The 19,771-nt window shown below is 33.6% G+C and overlaps 1 protein-coding gene across 1 annotated transcript in view; it reads right to left on the bottom strand.

The window, feature by feature from the left end:
- The window catches only part of LOC6049107, a 243,793-nt gene that overhangs the window by 210,024 nt on the left and 13,998 nt on the right, over window positions 1–19,771 (bottom strand). The window contains exons 10-12 of the mRNA XM_038262987.1: window positions 15,859–16,057; window positions 15,434–15,802; window positions 15,210–15,354 (exon numbers count right to left, since the gene is read on the bottom strand). Coding sequence (XP_038118915.1) covers window positions 15,210–15,354; window positions 15,434–15,802; window positions 15,859–16,057 — 713 coding nt within the window. The remainder of the gene's footprint in view (window positions 1–15,209; window positions 15,355–15,433; window positions 15,803–15,858; window positions 16,058–19,771) is intronic.

Here is a 19,771-nt window from a genome sequence, read left to right as displayed (position 1 = left end):
TCATTTTATGGGAAATTTAATGTCCTTTTCGAATGTACATTGACCCAGAAGGGTCATTTTTTCATTTAGAACAAAATTTTTCATTTTAAAATTTCGTGTTTTTTCTAACTTTGCAGGGTTATTTTTTAGAGTGTAACAATGTTCTACAAAGTTGTAGAGCAGACAATTAGAAAAATTTTGATATGTAGACATAAGGGGTTTGCTTATAAACATCACGAGTTATCGCGATTTTACGAAAAAAAGTTTTGAAAAAGTTGGTCGTCATCGATCATGGCCGTTCATGGTCACCCGCGACAGACACGGACGACGAAACAAAGAGAATCGCAAAAAGTAACTTTTTCAAAACTTTTTTTCGTAAAATCGCGATAACTCGTGATGTTTATAAGCAAACCCCTTATGTCTACATATTAAAATTTTTGTAATTGTCTGCTCTACAACTTTGTAGAACATTGTTACACTTTAAAAAAAGCCCTGCAAAGTTAGAAAAAACACGAAATTTTAAAATGAAAAAAATTGTTCTAAATGAAAAAATTGAAAATATCAACCTTAATAATGATGTACATAACTAAATTTGCAAATTTTTAATTTGATATCCCCCAGAAACAAAATGACTAAGAAGTCGTCCTTGAATTCAAAATAACCAATTAAATGTTCTTTCGTAAACACTTTTTGTTTAGTGCATGGACATGTTTTCGCATAGCAAATCTTTAGGCAAGCCTTACGATTTGAAAATCTTTAAGAAATAACTGAAATCCTTCCAATGTCACACCAGTTTACGGTGCTAGAATTAACAAACGTTTCCCTTTTTATAAGATTTTTTTTTCTGAAATTTAAATTTTATTATTTTTTTCAAATAAGTGCCCATGTTTGCCCACCTTTGAAAAAATATTTTTAAAAGCTGAGCAATTTTCTTTATTTTGCATTTTTGAACTTTGAATTAAAAACATGAAAATTGATGTTTTCTAAGTCTCAACCAACCAACCCACCATTTTCTAACGTCGATATCTCGGCAACTAATGGTCCGATTTTCAATGTTTAAATATAAAACATTCGTGAAATTTTCCGATTTTTCACAGGCAAAAGCCTTTCTTACAAAAGAAAGGTTTAAGGTTTGCTTTTGGAAAAACGCTTTTTTAAGAAATCTTTAAAAAATCTTGTCCGGCGGGGAATCGTCCCAGAAAAAAATATCCTATTACTAACTTGAAGCACTCTTTCGATTGAAAACCGAAACCCGGAACTCAAAGTCTGATATTTGAGAGCTCTTTTTCTGAAATACTTGTGCGATGTCTGCATCCGCTCTTAAAAATTTGTGTCTTCCATCATTGGAAAACCGCTCGTAAAACCCACAATTTTTATGTTTCGGATTTGTAGCCGTGGGGTCGGAGACGAACATTTTATTTTTCGATTCACAATTTTCGACCAGTAAATGTGGTCAAAGCCATTTTTAGAGGTATTTTTTGGAAAATTTTACAGATAACACTATCAAATTAAAAAAATTCAGTTTCAAACAAAAAGCCATTCAAAAACATGCGCCATAAACTGCTTTGGCCCAAAATTTGAAGCTTTTCCGAATGTTTTTCCAGAGATATAGCCGTATTAGTGTACTACTTCTGTAATTAAAAAGAATTGCATTCAAGGTTTAGTCTAAAAAGATGCGAAGCTTTAGGTGAATTTCTCACTGGGTGGCATTATTATGTTTCTGAAAAATTTATTGCACCAATATATTTTTCGAAGTTTCATCATTTTTTAAGAAAGGCTCTATTCCATCACTGGTGATATTAAATCGGGTTTTTCATCAAGACTAACATTTCAAAAGAGCCAATCATTCACTGTTACGTCCCTTTGAAATCATAGTGTTGATTTGAAAACAAAATGGAAATATTGTTTTCGGAAAGATCGACACAAAATTTCAAAAAGGCAAAATACAGAAATTGCTCTGCTTTTTTAAAATATTAAATTCAAAATTGGGCAAACATGGGCACTTAAAAAAAATGAATAACTGCAACTATTTTCAAACAAGTTACCTGAAAATTGCTATAAATTGAAAACTTTATCAAAATTTATTTGTTTGGACAGCTGCCAAATTTGTTTGGAAAATTATATCGATAAATTAATGATGTTAAATGGCTTCTTTGGGCATACCAAAGGCACCAAAAAAGTTGTTTTGAATTCTTTAAGACGTTTCAAAAATGTTTATTTATATCAAATTTATTTCACGATTTTCGTTAAACAACTCTAAGTTGAATAAATTTTACATTTTACGTTTCAAATTGAGAAGAACTCAATTAGTTTTAGTTTTCACAAAAATTTTGGTTTCATATGTTAAGCATGTTTTGACGATCAAATTTTGAAAAAAAAAAAAATACCAATATTCAATTTAGAGATTGCTATTGATTTTACTTTTTCCGAATGGAAGGATTAAAAGCTATTTGACAATTTTGTTAAAAAAGTATTTCAAAAAATATAAGAAAGTTTGTTTGCTTATCAAACTATTTACCTAAATTGTTCCTGCTTTTGATTGTTTGCAACAAGCATCACCCTTTCAAATAACTTCATTTCCCGCTATCGAAAAGGTGTATTCCCAAATATCCCAACAAAAAAGCGACATTCAATTATGCGACAAACTTTGCTTTTTCATCCAATTAAAACACCCACAATCACCGGCTCGCTGTGCAACCTTCTCGAATCTCTAATTAAAATCCCTGTCAGCATTTTGCACCTTTTCCCCCTCCCCTTAAAGGTAGCCGGGGTACAACTAAACAAAAAACAAAACTTGCTCGACCCGAAAATTTCCGATCAAACTTTCAACGTGGGATGGGGCAACATCTCAATCTGTCAGTCATCCAGAAAGGCTCAACAACAAAAAAAAGGTGATCCTCCAACCCTCGTCGGGGAAGGACTTTCCGCCAACAATTCGATTTGTCGACCCTTTTTAAAGCCGGGCAGTTTTTTTTTGTTCGACGGATGCTAAAAATATCCGGCTCGCGATTTCCGTGCGACCTTTGGGACACTTTTGAAGGGGGTTTTAAACAATGGCCTTTTTTTCCACCAACAACCCAGTGAAAAGCTTTCCACCGGAAGTTGTGTGTAGTGCGAGTGGTACTTCACCTGAACTGAAACTGAATACTTTTTATAGCTCGAGAGTGTCAAAGGATAACGTCGAGACTGGCGCACAGAAGACAACGAGGACGGGCTGTGGCGTCGAGATGAAAAGGATATTTTTTTCCTTTGAAACTCAACCACTGGGGGGGGGGGCTCCTCTCAATATGGTTCGATTTTTGTCGAGCAGGAAAGTTCGAGTGGTGCTGAACTTTGACCTCTCAAAGGCCCTGGAATGTACGATATTTCGAGGGGGGAAACTCACCGGACACGCTGCTGCTGTGTGGTTTTTGGGAGATAACAAAGTGAAGAATGTTCGCAATGGCAATTTCGGGCTCCGAGAGAGGTCCTCGAAAAGTCAGGTGGAAATTCCTGTGGAGCTATTGAAAATGGCACGCATTGTGTTTTTCCACTTTTGTTCGAGGGTGGAGTTTGGATCTTTGACAAAAATCTCATTTTGAAATTTTAAATTAAATTTCTTAACAATTTTTCCAGAAACGAACACTAACCTACCAAGTTACAGAACCTCAAAATGTGCAAAGTTCTATCTCCCAAAAAGTGAATAACTGTGGCAAAGAGTGGAAAAAAAAGTTTCAAACCACGATTGCACTTTTCCCTACGCAAAAAAAACAGCAGCAAATTTGCCAACTCCCTCCGCACACAGTTGAAACTTTCAGCGTGGTTAATTTTCCGCCACCCTCCAGAGCTCACGTGGCTCGTTGGGTGGAAAAGTTGCTGCACTGATGCAGAGTCGGTCCTTCAAAAAAAGGGTGAGCAAAAAAAAAAAAAAGATGGCGTAGCTTTTGCGCGCGCCGTGGTTGTAATTTAATTATAATAATTTTCATGGAATGAAATTGAAATTATTTTCGGAATCGCAAAGTTTATCCTCGCAATTGGCGCGGTTGGCCGCACGCGATTGTGAGGGGGGGGGGGGGGTTTGTATGGGAAAGGGTTATTGCTGTAAGTGGTGTTCAGATGCAAAAAATTGGCCAATTTGGGTTGATGTAATAAATTGTAAAGTTATCCAATAAAACAGACCTAATTTTTTTTGCATTTTCCTTTCACATTATTGTGTACATGCTAGCTGCTAGAACTATTTTATATTAAATGTGTCGGATCATTGTCATGTGTGAGATTCTTATGTCAAATTTTATGACAAACAACTTTTTCCAAGTACGCAAAACGATCCGAGTTGACCCTGACGAGTTATAAGCGATTTAAAGCAAACGTTTTTCATGGCAAGATTTTTTTTCGCCAACTTCAATGATAAAAAGCAACCCTTGAACCTTAACCGATTTGGCTCAAAATTAGCACAGATACTTATTTTTGCCTAAAAAATCGAATCAGAGGGTATCCCTGATATCGATTTGTTTATTGTCACTCTAATGTGTATTCCATTATTCTGATCACTAATAAAAGCTCAATATTCGAAAAACCTGCAGGCAAACTAGGTATAATTCGACATCCACTTATGTGGGGGCATTGAAACCCGTTAGACTTAAATTGGTTTTGCCACTGCTAGGAAAACTTGGAAAGAATTTTGGTCACAATATACAAACAATTGTTCAATTTTCGATTTTGAGTTGATAGGTTTATACTAAAGAAGTTCATTCAGAGGAAGGCAAACCATCCGGTTAACTTAATGTTTAGATTGAAGTGTTTACACAATTTTTAATTTAATTTGTTAATATTTTTTTTAGGATATTGTCGCAAAATTATCGAAAGTCAAGGATTGCAACATTTTTTCAAATATAAATTTCATCTAAAACTGTCAATTTAACTAAAAACAGTTAAAAAATGTTGTTCCTAGATTGATCATCATGTTTAATGTGAATTAGCTAATTATCAAATATTTCGATTTTTCACAAAATGATGATGTTCAAATCAGTCCAAACATTATCTAAAGTCTCGATTATCGGAAATTTCTTTTATTCGAAATTCTACTATTCGAAGGGTCTCAAAAAAAAACAGACAATGTTTCCATAAATTTTAGTTTATCATTTCAGAGATAAAATTAGTGTTCAGTGACTTCAAATTATTTAACCCTCTACTGCCCAAATTTTTATCGATTTTTTTTTATTTTTCCCGTATTCCGGAGGTCATTTTGAGCAACTTTTGATGTACGATAAACTTTACTTCACTTGTTTTATGTTTTTTTTTTCTTTTTAGTATTTTAATTTGCATTTATCTGGTTTAGTTTATGTTTGTTTTTGGTAGATTTTGTGCCTATTCTACCACCTGCCTATCTAATTTTTTCATGTTTTTACAGTCGTTTTTTTCATTTTTTTGCTTGTTTGTCACATTTTCTGCTTTAAATAACACGATCATCATTCAAATTAAAAAAAAAAAAATGCGTAGAGACTGGATACTAGAAAAATTACTGCATACCTCTTTTTAATTAAAATATGGGAAATGTTAGTAAAAAACACAGCAAAAGTTGACCCCTAAAAAATTAAAATATTAATAACATTGACAAAGTCACATAAAACAAGTTATACTTCCAATCCATAAATTTTCTAAAATTTCAAGAATTCTTCTTTCCAATGCTTTTTAAAGATCAAAAATTGGTTGAAAAATTTGATTTTCGACGATTTTTTTAAATCGAAGTCCGTCTATATGCGGGGTTTGGCTGTAGAGGGTTAATTCGTTAATTGCCATTATTGCAATGAATCCACGAAATAAAGGGTTGATTCTATTCGATTTTCTCGAAACTTTATGAGACAGGAAATGTTTCAGAAAAATACATGAGACAACTATGCATTTATTGGCTGCAAACAGTATTTAAAGTGAATCATATTTTTTTGTAGTTTTTAATTTTGAGTTTTTTTTAAACAATTCTACAAAATAAGATAAACCTTGGGATGAAAGATAAACAATCCCTGAATTCGGAAAATTCAGTTCTGGAAGATTAATAAATCTGCATCATTTTAAAGATTTTTTTTATCGCGTTGGTGTCTTCGACAAAGCTGTTGGTCAGGATGAGGGTACACGGAAGTTAATTTTGCTACTTTTTGATTTTTTGAACTTTCTTGATACGGCATTTGGTTGCTGAGGTACGGCTATGCAAAGATCCAAAAAAAAAGGCAGGACAAATTTGGTTTTCTCAGATGCTCAATTTGGTTCCGTCGTTTGTGGATCACCGATATATCGTGAATTAATGATCCGATTCACAATGTTGCAAATATTTCAAAAAAATAATAATTATTTCGATTTTGAAATTCAGCCCAAAATTTTAAGTGACAAATAAATGCTAGTCTTGATCATAAAATGAGGAAAAAAAAGTACTGAGATACTTATTACTTGCAAATTTCATTTTTTTTAAATTTTGATGAAAAGTAAAATTTTTAAACAAAATCTAGGATTGTTGGCCCTATTAGGATTTTTCAGAAAAGATGTCAAAATGTGTTCATATTAATAAAATATAATTTAGAGTGTTTTTTGTATATTAACTTTAAGTGACAGAAAGTGATTTAAAAAATCAGCAAAACAATATTTTTGCTTGAATATAAAATCAAAAAAAATACAATTGAAATTTCATACATTTTTTATAAAAATTTTAAAAAAATTCACAAAACTACGTATTTTCTAAAATATACCAAAAAATTCAGTTTTTTTTACAATATTGGTATCAAATGATTGAGATTTTTCATACGTTTCGAATATAATAACAACATTTTTTTTAATACTCAACTTTTCACAATACTACGCATTTTTGAAAAAAATAGCACTGAAAATTTCAGTTGGGTAACAAATGATCGAATATTTTTAAAAATTTCGAGTGAAATAAATTTCAAATCTTGGAAAATTTTAGTTTTTTTTAGAAAATACGTAGCTTTGTGAAAAAAAATTAGCATTAAAAAATATAGCTTTCGTAATTTATTAATATGTCTCGATCATTTGATACCCATATTGTGAAAAAAAATAATTTATGAACAGTTTTTTTTCGAAAATACGTACTTTTGTGAAAAAATTTAGTATTTTCAAAAAATTGTGTTACAATTTTCGAAATGTTTAAAAAAAACTCAAGATCGTTTGATATCCGTATTGTAAAAAACAGAAATTTTGAGCTTTTTTTTCAAAAATATGAAGTTTCGTGAAAATTTTGAGTTTTTTCAAAAAATGATACCTTATTCGAAATGTATGAAAAAATCCGAAGCATTTGATACCAATATTTAAAAAAAACTGAATCTTTGAGTATATTTCAGAACAATACGTAGTTTTGCGAAAATATTTCGTATTTTCAAAAAATGTTGTTATTACATTTGACATATATGAAAAAAATATGATCATTTGATACCCGTATTGTAAAAAACTGAAATGTTGAGCATTTTTTTGCAAAAATACGTGGTTTTGTGAATTTTTTTAGTATTTTTAAAAAAATGTGTAACAACATTCGAAATGTATGAATATATACGATCATTCGATACCTTTATTGTGAAAAAAATAAATTTTGACTATTCTTTCAAAAATACGTGTGAAAAATTTAAATATTTTCAAAAAAAATGTGTTATCGCTCTTGAATTGTTTGAAAAATCCCGATTGTTTGATACCCATATTGAAAAATAATTTAAATTTTTGAGTTTTTTTCAAAAATACGTATTTTTGTGAAAATTTTTAGTATTTTCAAAAAATATAACATACGAAATCTATGAAAAATCCCGATCATTTGATACCAATGTTGCAATAACAATATTATTGAGTATTTATTCGAGAAACATTGCATTTTCAAAATAAGGGAAAAATACGTTTTTTTTTTGAAAATTTTCATGTAACTATAAGTGCAATCGATAGCTGAATTCATCCCGATTTCAATTGTCATACGATTATAGCCAATGTCTCACATAAACTCTGTGCTTCAATTAAGCACTGAGTCGTGCTAAACTGAGGCAGCTGAACGAATCAAAACCGGGGCAGTGCAAAACCGAGGCGTGCAAAACCGGGGCATGACTGTACCAATTTTATTATTGTTCATATAATTTTGGAGTGCTAGAATAGTTTGCCTAAATTTTCTTATTCCATGGAATTGTTAATTGATTTATAAAACGAAAATAAAACTCTACTTTGACTCTTGTTGAAAAGATTTTAATAAGGTTCATTTTTCAATTCTGTACAGATAATTTCAAAATATTTCCAAACCCTTACAAACCCGAATTGGAAATTAAACAAAAATTGATTTCGAAAAATCGTCTCCAAATAGTGGACTTACAAAGCATAACTGTCCCAACATTTTTGTTTAGTTCCAAAATAACCTCCAAAAATGTGGGAGCGATTAGTTAAGTCTACGAAAGCGATTGACTAAAGTATGGTAGCTTGTTTAAAAAAAAAAATATTTTTTGCATTTTTCAGATCGTGAACATGCGTTCATGAAAATAGGAACCACGAACAAAGTGTGCAAATCCCATGGAAAGATTTTGGGAACCTCTTTTTTCTCCGTGTACCCTCCACGACTGCTCCTTTTTTTCCATCACGCAAGCCATAATATCCCGCCGTAACTGTGCACAGTTGCATTCCCAGCACAGAAGAAAGGCTCTTCATTACGTAACGATTGCGGTTATGCAACCGTCTCTGGAAATAGTAGCTGTCTGGCCGTTGCAACATCCACGCCAAAACTGACCGCACCAAATTGGTTTCCCTTCCCCCTTTCCACCCCATTCTGCGATGCTGCAGCGGTCGTCGCGCTGGCAACAGTTCTATATTTGTGAATATTTAATGACGCAAATGAGTCACTAATTAAATTTTCATTCCGGGATCCGCACAGTTTGCGTGGCCCGAAGCCTCAAAAGTTGGACTCGAGAGCTTTGTGCAAATGAAAGTGTTTCATAATTTATGGTCGGGAAGTTTGGGAAATTATAGGTTTTCATGTTTCGATGTGAAATTAACTATTCAACAAGCTTAAAATGAGAAATTAAATTTTGTGTGCGTGCGAACGCCGTTTGCCTAACAATTCTCAACAATTGAAATTATGACTCTTAACAGGCATGTACCAAGAGCTAGTTAAAGTAATCCGATTACGTAACTGATCCCTGGTTCAAGGGGGTCGGCACCCTTTTCTCAGGGCAGACGATTTCCATCAAACACACACACACACCACAAGCAAAAAGCTCGGGAAAATGCGTTTCCCATTTCCCAACTCCCGGAACCGTCGTCAGGTTGACTTCAAAAGAACGTGTGCCACACCGGGCAGAGATAAGTTCACTGGCACTGTTGTTGGAATGGTTCCGAGTGCAGCTCTCTCATTGAGTAGGGGAAATCTACCCTTTCCAATCAAACACCTATCTTCGTCATATGGAGAGTTTGATGCTCGATTAAAGCTCCAAAAATACTATTTGGGCTATAAACTTACCAGCAACAGCACCGCCTCGAGTAAGCACGCAAATGTATGCCACTTACTGGCCAAAAAGATCACATTTAATGCACTTTTGATCATAATTTGTATTTTGCGAGACCACTTCTCATCATTTTGTTGGCACACACAGTGACACACACGAGAATCCCTCAAACGCTTAATGAATATCGCCAAAATTAACTTTTCACTTTCGCTTACTTTTTCACGGCGCTTAAGATATGAAATTGCTTCCAACTACCGGCAACATGTTCTTTTGATCATTAGTAAGGCACTCACTTGAAGAATAATCCCGAAAAATGTAATAAATTAGCAAGCGCCTTCAAAAAAACAAACGCGCCAAGTCGTTTGACGTTTCAATTTTCACTTTGCATTCCAAACGAAGGCTGAAGAAAACCGAGCGAGAGACGAAGGCAAAAAAGAACAAAGGCTGGCCGTCAACACCACCAGCAGCACAGCCAGCGATGCCAGGAAACTTTCCCTATAAATGCCACTTTTCGTGAGTGTTCGTTTGAACTGTCAGCGCAAATGGCAACACTCGACAGAGTGTTGGAAGAAAAAAGAACTAAGCCGATATTAGAAAAATGGGCGTGGCCCAATGCATTCGCCTCGATTAGAATACCCTTGGGAATATTTTTTTGTTAAATGCTTGGTAAAGAAATAGAATAACTTTTAGTGAAAGTGAAAATAAACAGAAATGTTCACAAAAACTTGCTCTACTCGTTGGTGTACTTGGTTTTAGTAAAATTCAAGGGAGACTCTAGATTATCCAGCATCATTCAAACACGACCGCTTATTAGGATTAAAATGGGTAGATTTCCCCTACAAATATTTACTTAGGAGTGAAATGTTGCCTTTGAATTCTGTGTTTGAGCAGCTTTCACTCTACGGTGAAACCACACCCACTTTTCGGGCACGGGTTGAGGGAGATTGGTTTGTGCAACCACCCTGACGAGGGATTTAAACTGAATGGTACTTACCGATTTGAAAGCGTTACCGGAAAGCTGTTTCTTTCAAAGAGCTCTAATCAGCAGTGCATCAAACTGGTGGACAGAGAAGGGGTGACTTTGAATTTTTTTAACTAAATTGAAATTCCAAACAAACCACGTAAAAGTGGGCTGGCGTTCGTCAATTTAGCGTTCCTGGAATTGCTTTCAAGTGTTTGGTTAACCACAATCGGGTCGAAGCAGTGCCATGTGTTGTGCACTTCTGGAAAATGCAATTGAGGTTTGGTGATGGAATGTTTGCGATTAATTTTGGGTTGTGAAAAGTTTCTAGCACAAGGATTCCTCTGAAAAGCAGTTGCTTTAATGCTACTGAAACTGATTTTCAACAGAAAGAAGCTTGAGAGTAATGTAGCGCTGGAGACATCACCAGGTGCGATGAAAGGCCGAAAAAGTTTTTCAATTTATTTGCAAACTTTCATCTGTGCTGATATGCGCGTACCTTAGTTCAACAGTTTTGATGCACCGCTGAAGTCATTAAATTTGAATCACACGTTTCACATAATTACATGATTTTGTCATCTTGCATTTTTTGGAGGGTAAAATGGAGCAACTATTTTCGTTTGTCATCAAATAGTTTATCGACTTTTTGCATTCAATGTTGACACAACAATGGCAGGGTTTTTCATGTGTATTCTAAAAATATTACTTTATTCTAATTTTTAAAATTTACCTTGCCTGAAAAATATTTATTCAGACATATGAGTAGTTTTTCTGTAGTTCAGCATATCAAATCTTAAATTTCCTTTTTTAGCTATTCTATCTGTTGAAGCTGAGTTGTTAAAAAATACTTGCAAAGATGAGGCTATAATGAAAAAAATAATAAAATAAATTGAGGTGATTTTTAAATTTTTGCATCAAAAACTGGATACATTTCAACTTATAAAAAAACACAACAGGAAAGTTCAAGTTTCCTTAGTTTCAATTTAATATGCATATATTCTTAAATCTGGATATTGAGCAATCTGGTATTTTTGAATAAGTTGTAACTATTGCAAACTTCTCCGAAACATATAGTTTGTGACAAGTTGGTCCAAAATCATTTGACAGTGTTGCCAGTATTTGTAAAATTATCATAATTTTTTAAATGCGTAGAAAAAAATCGAAAATCTTTATTTTTTAAACTGATTTTTCAAAAAGGGTTAATTTGTGCAAACAAACTTGTTGTGTTAAAAGTCGATTTTAAACATGTTTATTCATTCACTATTTAATGAGGAGTCCTAAGCAATATTTTCAACTTTGCCCAAGACACAAAATCAATCAAAAAATCGATTTTGAAAAAAACAGATTTGAATATTTTTATTGCCTTTGTGTCATAGAAAAAGTAGACACAAAATGTCATACAAATAAAAAAAATATTTAAAAAAGCTGTCCAAAATCTCAGAGAATTGCACTAAGCTTCTTTCGTTTTTGCGTCATAACCTTTTAAAGGAAAAGTAAGCAGGGTGGCAACTCAAGTCTCATTTTTGAATTCTAAACTTTTTTCGAGTCTTCTCAGGATTTTCATATGGTAAAATATTCCTTTAATTTAATTGAAAGTCCCTTAAATATTCTTAAAACATGGAAATAAACAAAATTTTGTTCAACAAATTTGAACATCAAAACAGTGAACACCAATTAATTTTAAAAGTTTTGATAGCATTGGTCAACCTAAAATAAAAAAGTGCAGTAAACTGAATTTATAGAAATTATTTTTGAAATAATGAGATTAATTTTAAATATTGATGGATTATTGTTTTCAGCATATATTTCAGCATTAAAGATTCCTCGATCAATTAATAAAGCAAATATAATTATGAATTCGATACATTAAAAAAACACTTTAATAAGTTTTCAAACAATCACTTTTCTGCATTTTTTTTCTTTATTTTTGAAATTAAACGTTAAAAAAGAAATTTCTGATTTTTATATGCTTAATCGAAAAATAAAATTGGTTTTAAAATTTTGCACATAAAAAAGACTTCCAAAATCAAGAAAGTCTGCTATGAAATATTTCAAATTGTTACGTTGTAAAATAAAAAAAATGTGACTTCAAAATTAAAGAAAAATACTTTGACAAAAAAAAATTAGAAACTCCTTAAATTTTGAAGCAAATTTTATAATTCCTGACTTTATTCTGCTTTTCGAAGATTTGTTTAATAACAAATCCCGACTTTCTTTTTATTATTGACAACCATGGCATATTAAGCAAGGTTGTTAATCGATATATTATCGTCGATAATAGTTATCGTTATTTCGATAATTCTATCGGGGATAATCTTATCGCCGATAACGGACGATAACTCATTTTGAAAATCTTTATTAAATTTTATCAATTCATCATTATCATGTTAAATTTTTAATGTTTTTGCTTAAAATATATTTTTTGATAATGTAGTAAGTTTCAAAGTAAAAATACAAAACAAAAATCACAAAATATCGTATTTTTTGAAAGAACTCAAATTTTCATAATTTTGCAATATGGGAATCAAACGATTCGAAATTTTGCAGGCATTTTTACTGTTCTAGAGTCATTTGAATGAAATGCTCAAATTTTCACAAAATACCGTATTTTCTCGAAAAACTACATTTTTTATAATTCGCAATCTTGGTAACAATCTAATTGATATTTTGCATGCATTTTCACTGTTTTAGTGTTTTTGCCTTCCTCACCTTACTGAGGAAAGGCTATACAATCACTTGGAAATTAAACTTCTTAATTTGACGTACTAGACCCACCTTCGTATATACCTATCGACTCAGAATCAAATTCTGAGCAAATGTCTGTGTGTGTGGTGGGATGTTGATCAAAAAATTGTCACTCGATTATCTCGACATTGGCTGAACCGATTTTGTCCGTTTTGGCGTCATTCGATCCGTCTTAAGGTCCCATAAGTCGCTATTAAAAATTATGCAGTTTAGTGAAGTACTACAAAAGTTATGCTAAAAAAACGATTTTAACAAAAGTCCGGAAGATTGTAAAAAGGGTGGTTTTTGTAAGAAAGCCCGTCATGCTATACATTTTCAGAAAGGTCTTTAAAAGACCTTTCCAACGCGCCCAAGACATTGAAGATCTGACAACTCTATCAAAAGTTATAAACACTTCAGAGTTATTTATGCACTTTTTGTAGGCCGGATCTCAGATATTTTTATGAAAACGTTGTCCGGATCTCTCATGCGACCTATCGTAGGATGGGTATTCAAAAGACCTTTCTAACGCGTCTAAAACATTGAAGATCTGGCAACCCTATCAAAAGTTATAAGCACTTAAGTGTTATTTACGCACTTTTTGCATTTTGGATAGCACCCTTAAATGTGAGGAAGGCGCCAACCACCTAAGGGTGGATTCATTAACGTTTTTTTTGAGTATTTCATTAAAATAAACTCTATAACAGTGAAAATGCAGGCAAAATTTCGCTTCGTTTGATACCCATATTGAAAATTATAAATATTTGAGTACTTTCAAAAAAAAAGGTTATGTATGAAAATTTAAGTATTTCATTTAAAAAAAAACTCTAAAACAGTGAAAATGCATGAAAATTTCGAATCGTTTGATACCCATATTGCGAATTATAAAAAATGAGTTTTTTCGAGAAAATACGGTATTTTGTGAAAATTTTAGTAATTCATTTAAAAAACTCTAAAACAGGGAATATGTACGTAAATTTCGAACCGTTTGATACCCATATTGCAAATTATGAAAATTTGAATACTTTAAAAATTACGGTATTTTGTGATTTTTTTTTGTATTTATGTTTAGACACATACATATTATCAAAAAAAAAAAAAATTTCTGAGAGGAAGCTTGAAGTTTGAACATAATTTGATAGGATCTAGTTAATTTTAAAAATATATTAAATACAGTGAACTCTCTGGCTATCGACCTTCTCGATATCAATATTGCTCCAGCTGTCAATAAATTGGTAGATTGCTATGATTTTACGTTCTATAATTTGATTACTCCCGCTCTCGACGGTACCTTCAATCTCGAAAACGAGATAGTCCACTGTATAAGTTATCGTTCGTTATTGCCGATAGAATTATCGGAATAACGATAACGATAGATGGTTAGTCCTGACGACAACGATCGAACAATCGTTATCGTTATCGAACATCGATCATTTTATTGTTAACAACCTTGATAATAAGTTATATTAAAATTATACAATATTTATCAATTATTCTCGCTATCTTGAACAAGATATTTCAAAATATAGTGTTGCCTTAAGTTTTTGATAATTTTCAAAAAAAAAAACGTTTTATGTGCAAAACTAATCGATTTTTTTGTGTGAAAAAGTGAATCCAACTACCAAGTTTTTTTTTCATAAATGATGATTTCATAAAAAAAGAACTGTAACTATATTTAAAACATTGTTCAATACTTTTTTCCTACATCCACATGATAGAAATATATTGTTTATACAGCTTTCACACAAATACTGACACAATATTATATTTATTCGTTTATTGAAGATCGTTTGCGTGGCTTATATTGTTGCCAAGTCTTTAAAGGTACAGATTTGATAAATTAATGATCTCAGGTTCGATTGTTCACCTTCTGTTTTTTTTTTTCGAAATCTGTATTGTGAAGTTATTTGAATTCTCCGAAATTTTTTTATTCCGAATTTTAGTTCGCTTCAAAGGTCATGGAATAATTTAATTAAGTTAAAATTACCCAAAAGACATTTTTTGAAATTCTGTTGCCCATTGCTGTATATTGTGTGCCAAAATTGAACGCAATAAATCTTTTTAATGGTTGAAGGAAAACAGTTCAAAGTACTCACCTCCGACGACGTCAGATAGCACAGCCGCGAATCGGTGCTGTCGATCGATGCCTGCTGGACAATTCCGAACCGCGGCTCCCGGTCGCTCATGTAGTCCGACCGGAGGCTGTCCTGCCTGTCGAAGACACCCCTGGACGAGACAGAACTTGACATCAGTTTGATAATAAGGCCTTCAACCCCTCCCCCGTCGCAATCCGGAAGAGCCTCTCCTGCCCGGAACCTACCTCTGCTCAAAGGAATCTGCCCGGTTGCTCTTGTAGCCCGAATCGTTCAGGCTCGAGTCCTGCCGCAGCGATGGCAACGAGTCCCAGGGTGACCGCTTGTGGCCACCTCCTCCGCCACCGCCACCGCCTCCACCACCGACCATGTTTCCACCTGGGCCAACGCCCATTCCCCCGCCTCCTCCTACGCCACCACCGCCACCGCCACCCATGCCTCCTCCACCGAGGTTGCTTTGCGACGAAACCAACCCGGGGCCGGATCCGGACCCGAACGTCGAACTGCCCGATCGCCAACCGTCCGAGTGGCGGAACCACTGGGCACGGGCCGACTCGCCGATGCAGGACGCACAACGGGATGCGGTCGCGTAACTGCTGCAATATTTTGCTTTTAAAATCAAAACATTCTTTTTATCTTACAAAACACTTACTTCGAGTTGTGATCGCTCAGATAGCCACGGTCCCGGTCGCGGTCCCGCTCCCGCTCTCGTATCAGCTCGTTCCGGTCGCTGTAGTACCCGTCCCGATCACGGTCACGGTCACGGTCCCGCTCGCGCACCTGCACGGGCCGCTCCGGACCCAGTCGATGGGGAAGCGGCAGGGTTGAGGATTTGGCACTGGCTGATGATCCTTGGCGGGAAAAAGAAAAGGATAATTTGGGCTATTATACTCACTGCTTCTGGCCAACAACGATTTCGGAAGGCACGTTTTTGTGGTGCAAAGTGGCAAATTGATGGGAAACGTAATTTTACCAACTCCCTCGAGTGGGAAACCCATGTCACGTAGCAATTGAGCCAGAACTCGACATGCCACACCTGTGCCGATGGGGGTGTAGTAATCGATAGTCATCACTTCGGGGCTGATTAATTGGACGTGATTCGGACGCTGGTTCACTTTTGGTGTTGGTTATTTTTATTCGTCTGAATGTGCCTCATTTTTGATCACCTAATTTAAACTTTGAGAAGAAACGAGTAAATGATTCGTTTTGCAATCTTGATGTATTTAGCCAATTTATTGAAATATTCCATCGAGCTTTGAGTAAAACTAAATAGTAATCTGCAAATAATTACGAAAATTATGAATCGGGTTTCCGATGGTCTAAGATAGCTGAATAACCATGTTTTTTGGACAGTCGGTCATTCTTTCCTCTAAAGGAATGTTTGTGTAAAAGAAAATCTGAATTTAACCACAAGTATAAACCAAATGTTGTACTTAAATGATAAAAAAATAAAATTAAGTTTTACAAAAATATATAAAAAAAATCACTGAAAGTTTTACTACTGGGAGATCAATTGATCTTAGGCGTCATCCATAAAGTATGTCACGCTCTAGGGAGGGAGGGGGGGTCAGAGCAAGAGTGACATTGCATGTTATAAGTATAGGAAAAGCGTGACAAAGGGGGGGGGGGAGGGGGGTAAATCTTGGCTGATTTTAGCGTGACATACTTTATGGATGAAGCCTTATATCTTTTACTTGATAAAAATGTTTAACGCAGAGAATTGATTGAAAATAAAGTGATACGTTAAGAATAAGTTAAAAAATCTTTCAATTTTAATCATGTAATTAAAATCATGATTCACCAAAACGTGAAAGAATGGATTGCAACAGCAGTTCTTTATGAACGTAAAACAAATCATAAAATTACTTCGATTTGGAGTCTAATAATTTTGGCCTAATAACCGGTCCAAATAATTAGATTTCATCATGACATTTAATTTAAGCGATGACTAAAAAATTTGTGTTACTTGGAATTTTGTTACTAGAATTTTGCACCAGTCAAGTTTTGTTTGGTGCAAACCTAAACATGCTCAATATAGCTATCAACGTAGAGAAATGCATGTTCAAATTGTAAAACATCTGAAAAATATGATGAAATTATTGTGTGCACATTTTTTAAATTTTACGGGTTTCCACTAGAGCGTCCAATTTCCCGGAGATGCAGCATTCTCGGGAAATTAGAAATTTCACGAAAATTATCCTGATCTCGCTTCTGATTAATATTTTGCAACAAATTGTACAAAACATCAACTTTAATGGTCCAAATGAGTGTGATGAATATATTTAATGGCTTGACTGCTTGATTTCCAAGAAAATATACCAATTATAATTTTATAATCTGTCCTTCATGTAAAAAAAAAACTATCATTCGCATTTTTTGTTGTGAAGTATTATTTTTTAAATCAATGTTTGGAAATTAATTAAGATCCATGCCCCACAACAACAAAAAACTGCTTTTAAAATTGTCTCAGTGACCAATTCGAGAGAATATGGTGATAAATAACATTGACAGATAAAGCTGAAATAACAAAATTATACACAAATTTTGTTTTTCTCGACAAATAACTTTTACCAGTGTAATTTTTTCTGGTTTCATTTACATTTTCAATTTTTAATTTTGAAATACTATTTCATGAAATCAAAACTCAAAGTTTTCAAATATTTGTAGCGAGTTTTTAAAATTTAAATATTTATGGTTCCATTTATGAATAGTTTCAGTCACATGGTATTGAGGCTAATAAATGAATTAGCTTAAAAGAATTTTCATAGTACAAAAAGTGTTTTGAATAAAATTATACATGTATTTTTTTATCACGCCCCGCCCTTACATACTGTAATTTTTCGAATACTACTAAACCAATTCTTGTTGCACAACCCTCTATGAAAAAAATATCAATTCAATTTTATCCAATTAGGTCATGTTAAACAAAACCGTTTGAAAATATTTCAATTGTGATCTTGGCCAGAAGGGGTTAATATCTTGTTTTCGGATGCTATAACTTTTTTTTGTTAAAAAAGTTAACCAAGAATTAAAAAAAAAAGTTTATTTTCATTCCATAAGAGCGTTTTTATTTTGTTGCCCAACATGATCAAGCATGATCTATTCCCAGTTGTGAATGCTTCAGAAATAATTATTATCTGAATCAAATTTTGACATGCAATTTACAGGCAAGCTGATTAGTTCAATATGAACAATCGATTGAAATGAATAGCATCAAATAAGGTTCTCTCATTAACTTTTCTTGTTTATTTTCAAAAAAATGGTGCCAAAAAGTTAGCAAAATGTATACTTCCGCTTAAATTTCGAGAATTTTGTAAATTTCCCGGGAAACGGGAAATATTTTTTTCGGGAAATCCCGGGAATTCCCGGTAAATTTTTCCTGGATCGGGAAATTGGGCGCTTTAGTTTCCACGGATAATATCAAATTTTATGGGTTTCATGTGTGTTCCGCTAAATCATGAAAATTCATCAACCAGCCATTTTACATTATTGGTCCTTATACAAGTCTCAAAAGAATTTCGGCCAATATCCACACAAAAAAAGTTTGTAAATATTTAGAAATCTGTGTCTCTGGAGAATTTACTGATCAATTTGTTGTCTTTGGCAAAGTTGTTCGGTCTGGTTGGGACTGATTAGAAAAAAAATACACACTATAAATTACCCTTTTAAAAATAAAATTTTTTATCACTTTTAAATATATTCTCAAATTCTGTTCATTTTAAATCGATTTTGCGACAAAATCATTATTCAAAACATAAAAATATGGTGTTTTCGAGTGCCTGGCATTTTATTTTTTTCATTAGAAAGATGGTGTACAAAAATTAAATTACTTTATTTCAAAATATTCAATTGAAAACATAAAGTTTTTGGAAATATCTGATATAACGGTAACGGTATTCCAATGTTGAAGAACACAAAAAAAAACATTTTCCTACAGTTTCGAGCAAAAAAGGATTCAATCAATTGGTAGAAACTTATGAAATCAACAAAACCACAAAAAAAGCAAACAGTTTTATTTTTGGCATTTCATGATTCGTTGAGGTTAGATAATGAAATAATTTTGTAAGAAGTTTATATAGAACGTTTTAGCTTGTGACTGAAATGAAAATTCTCAAAAATGCTTGATGACATTTATTATTTTCAATCACATTCGAATGTGTTAAATTGTTTCACCAAGAAATATTTTTTAATTAAACATATGTTACGTATTGCAGGCTGATGCTGATGATACCTCTTCAGTTGACGCTCAGGCGAGGAACATCCTGGAAGGAGCGTCACTGACTACGTCCGTAGTCCTGTTAGATCATTCTTGATCAAGACAGTATAGCTCTGGTTCCTTGCAAGTGTCCTATTTCTTACCTCCCCGTTAGCTTGGTTTTCATGATGACCTAGCTGGTGGCCTGTGGAAACGGATCGTAAACCTTTGACCACCGCGGGTCAAAGTCGAGACGGCTAATAGAAAGGGGCGCGACAATGTGGGACAGGGAAGTAATTTGTGATTGTAGACGGTATTGTTTTGATTCGCAGTATGTTGAGTCAGCTGCTGTGGATGTACCTGAAACATC

Source organism: Culex quinquefasciatus, chromosome 3 (genome assembly GCF_015732765.1).
Source record: "Culex quinquefasciatus strain JHB chromosome 3, VPISU_Cqui_1.0_pri_paternal, whole genome shotgun sequence".
NCBI classification, from domain to species: domain Eukaryota; kingdom Metazoa; phylum Arthropoda; class Insecta; order Diptera; family Culicidae; genus Culex; species Culex quinquefasciatus.
The sequence above is the reverse complement of the archived record's forward strand: the minus strand, read 5'-3'. Positions and strand labels throughout refer to the sequence as shown.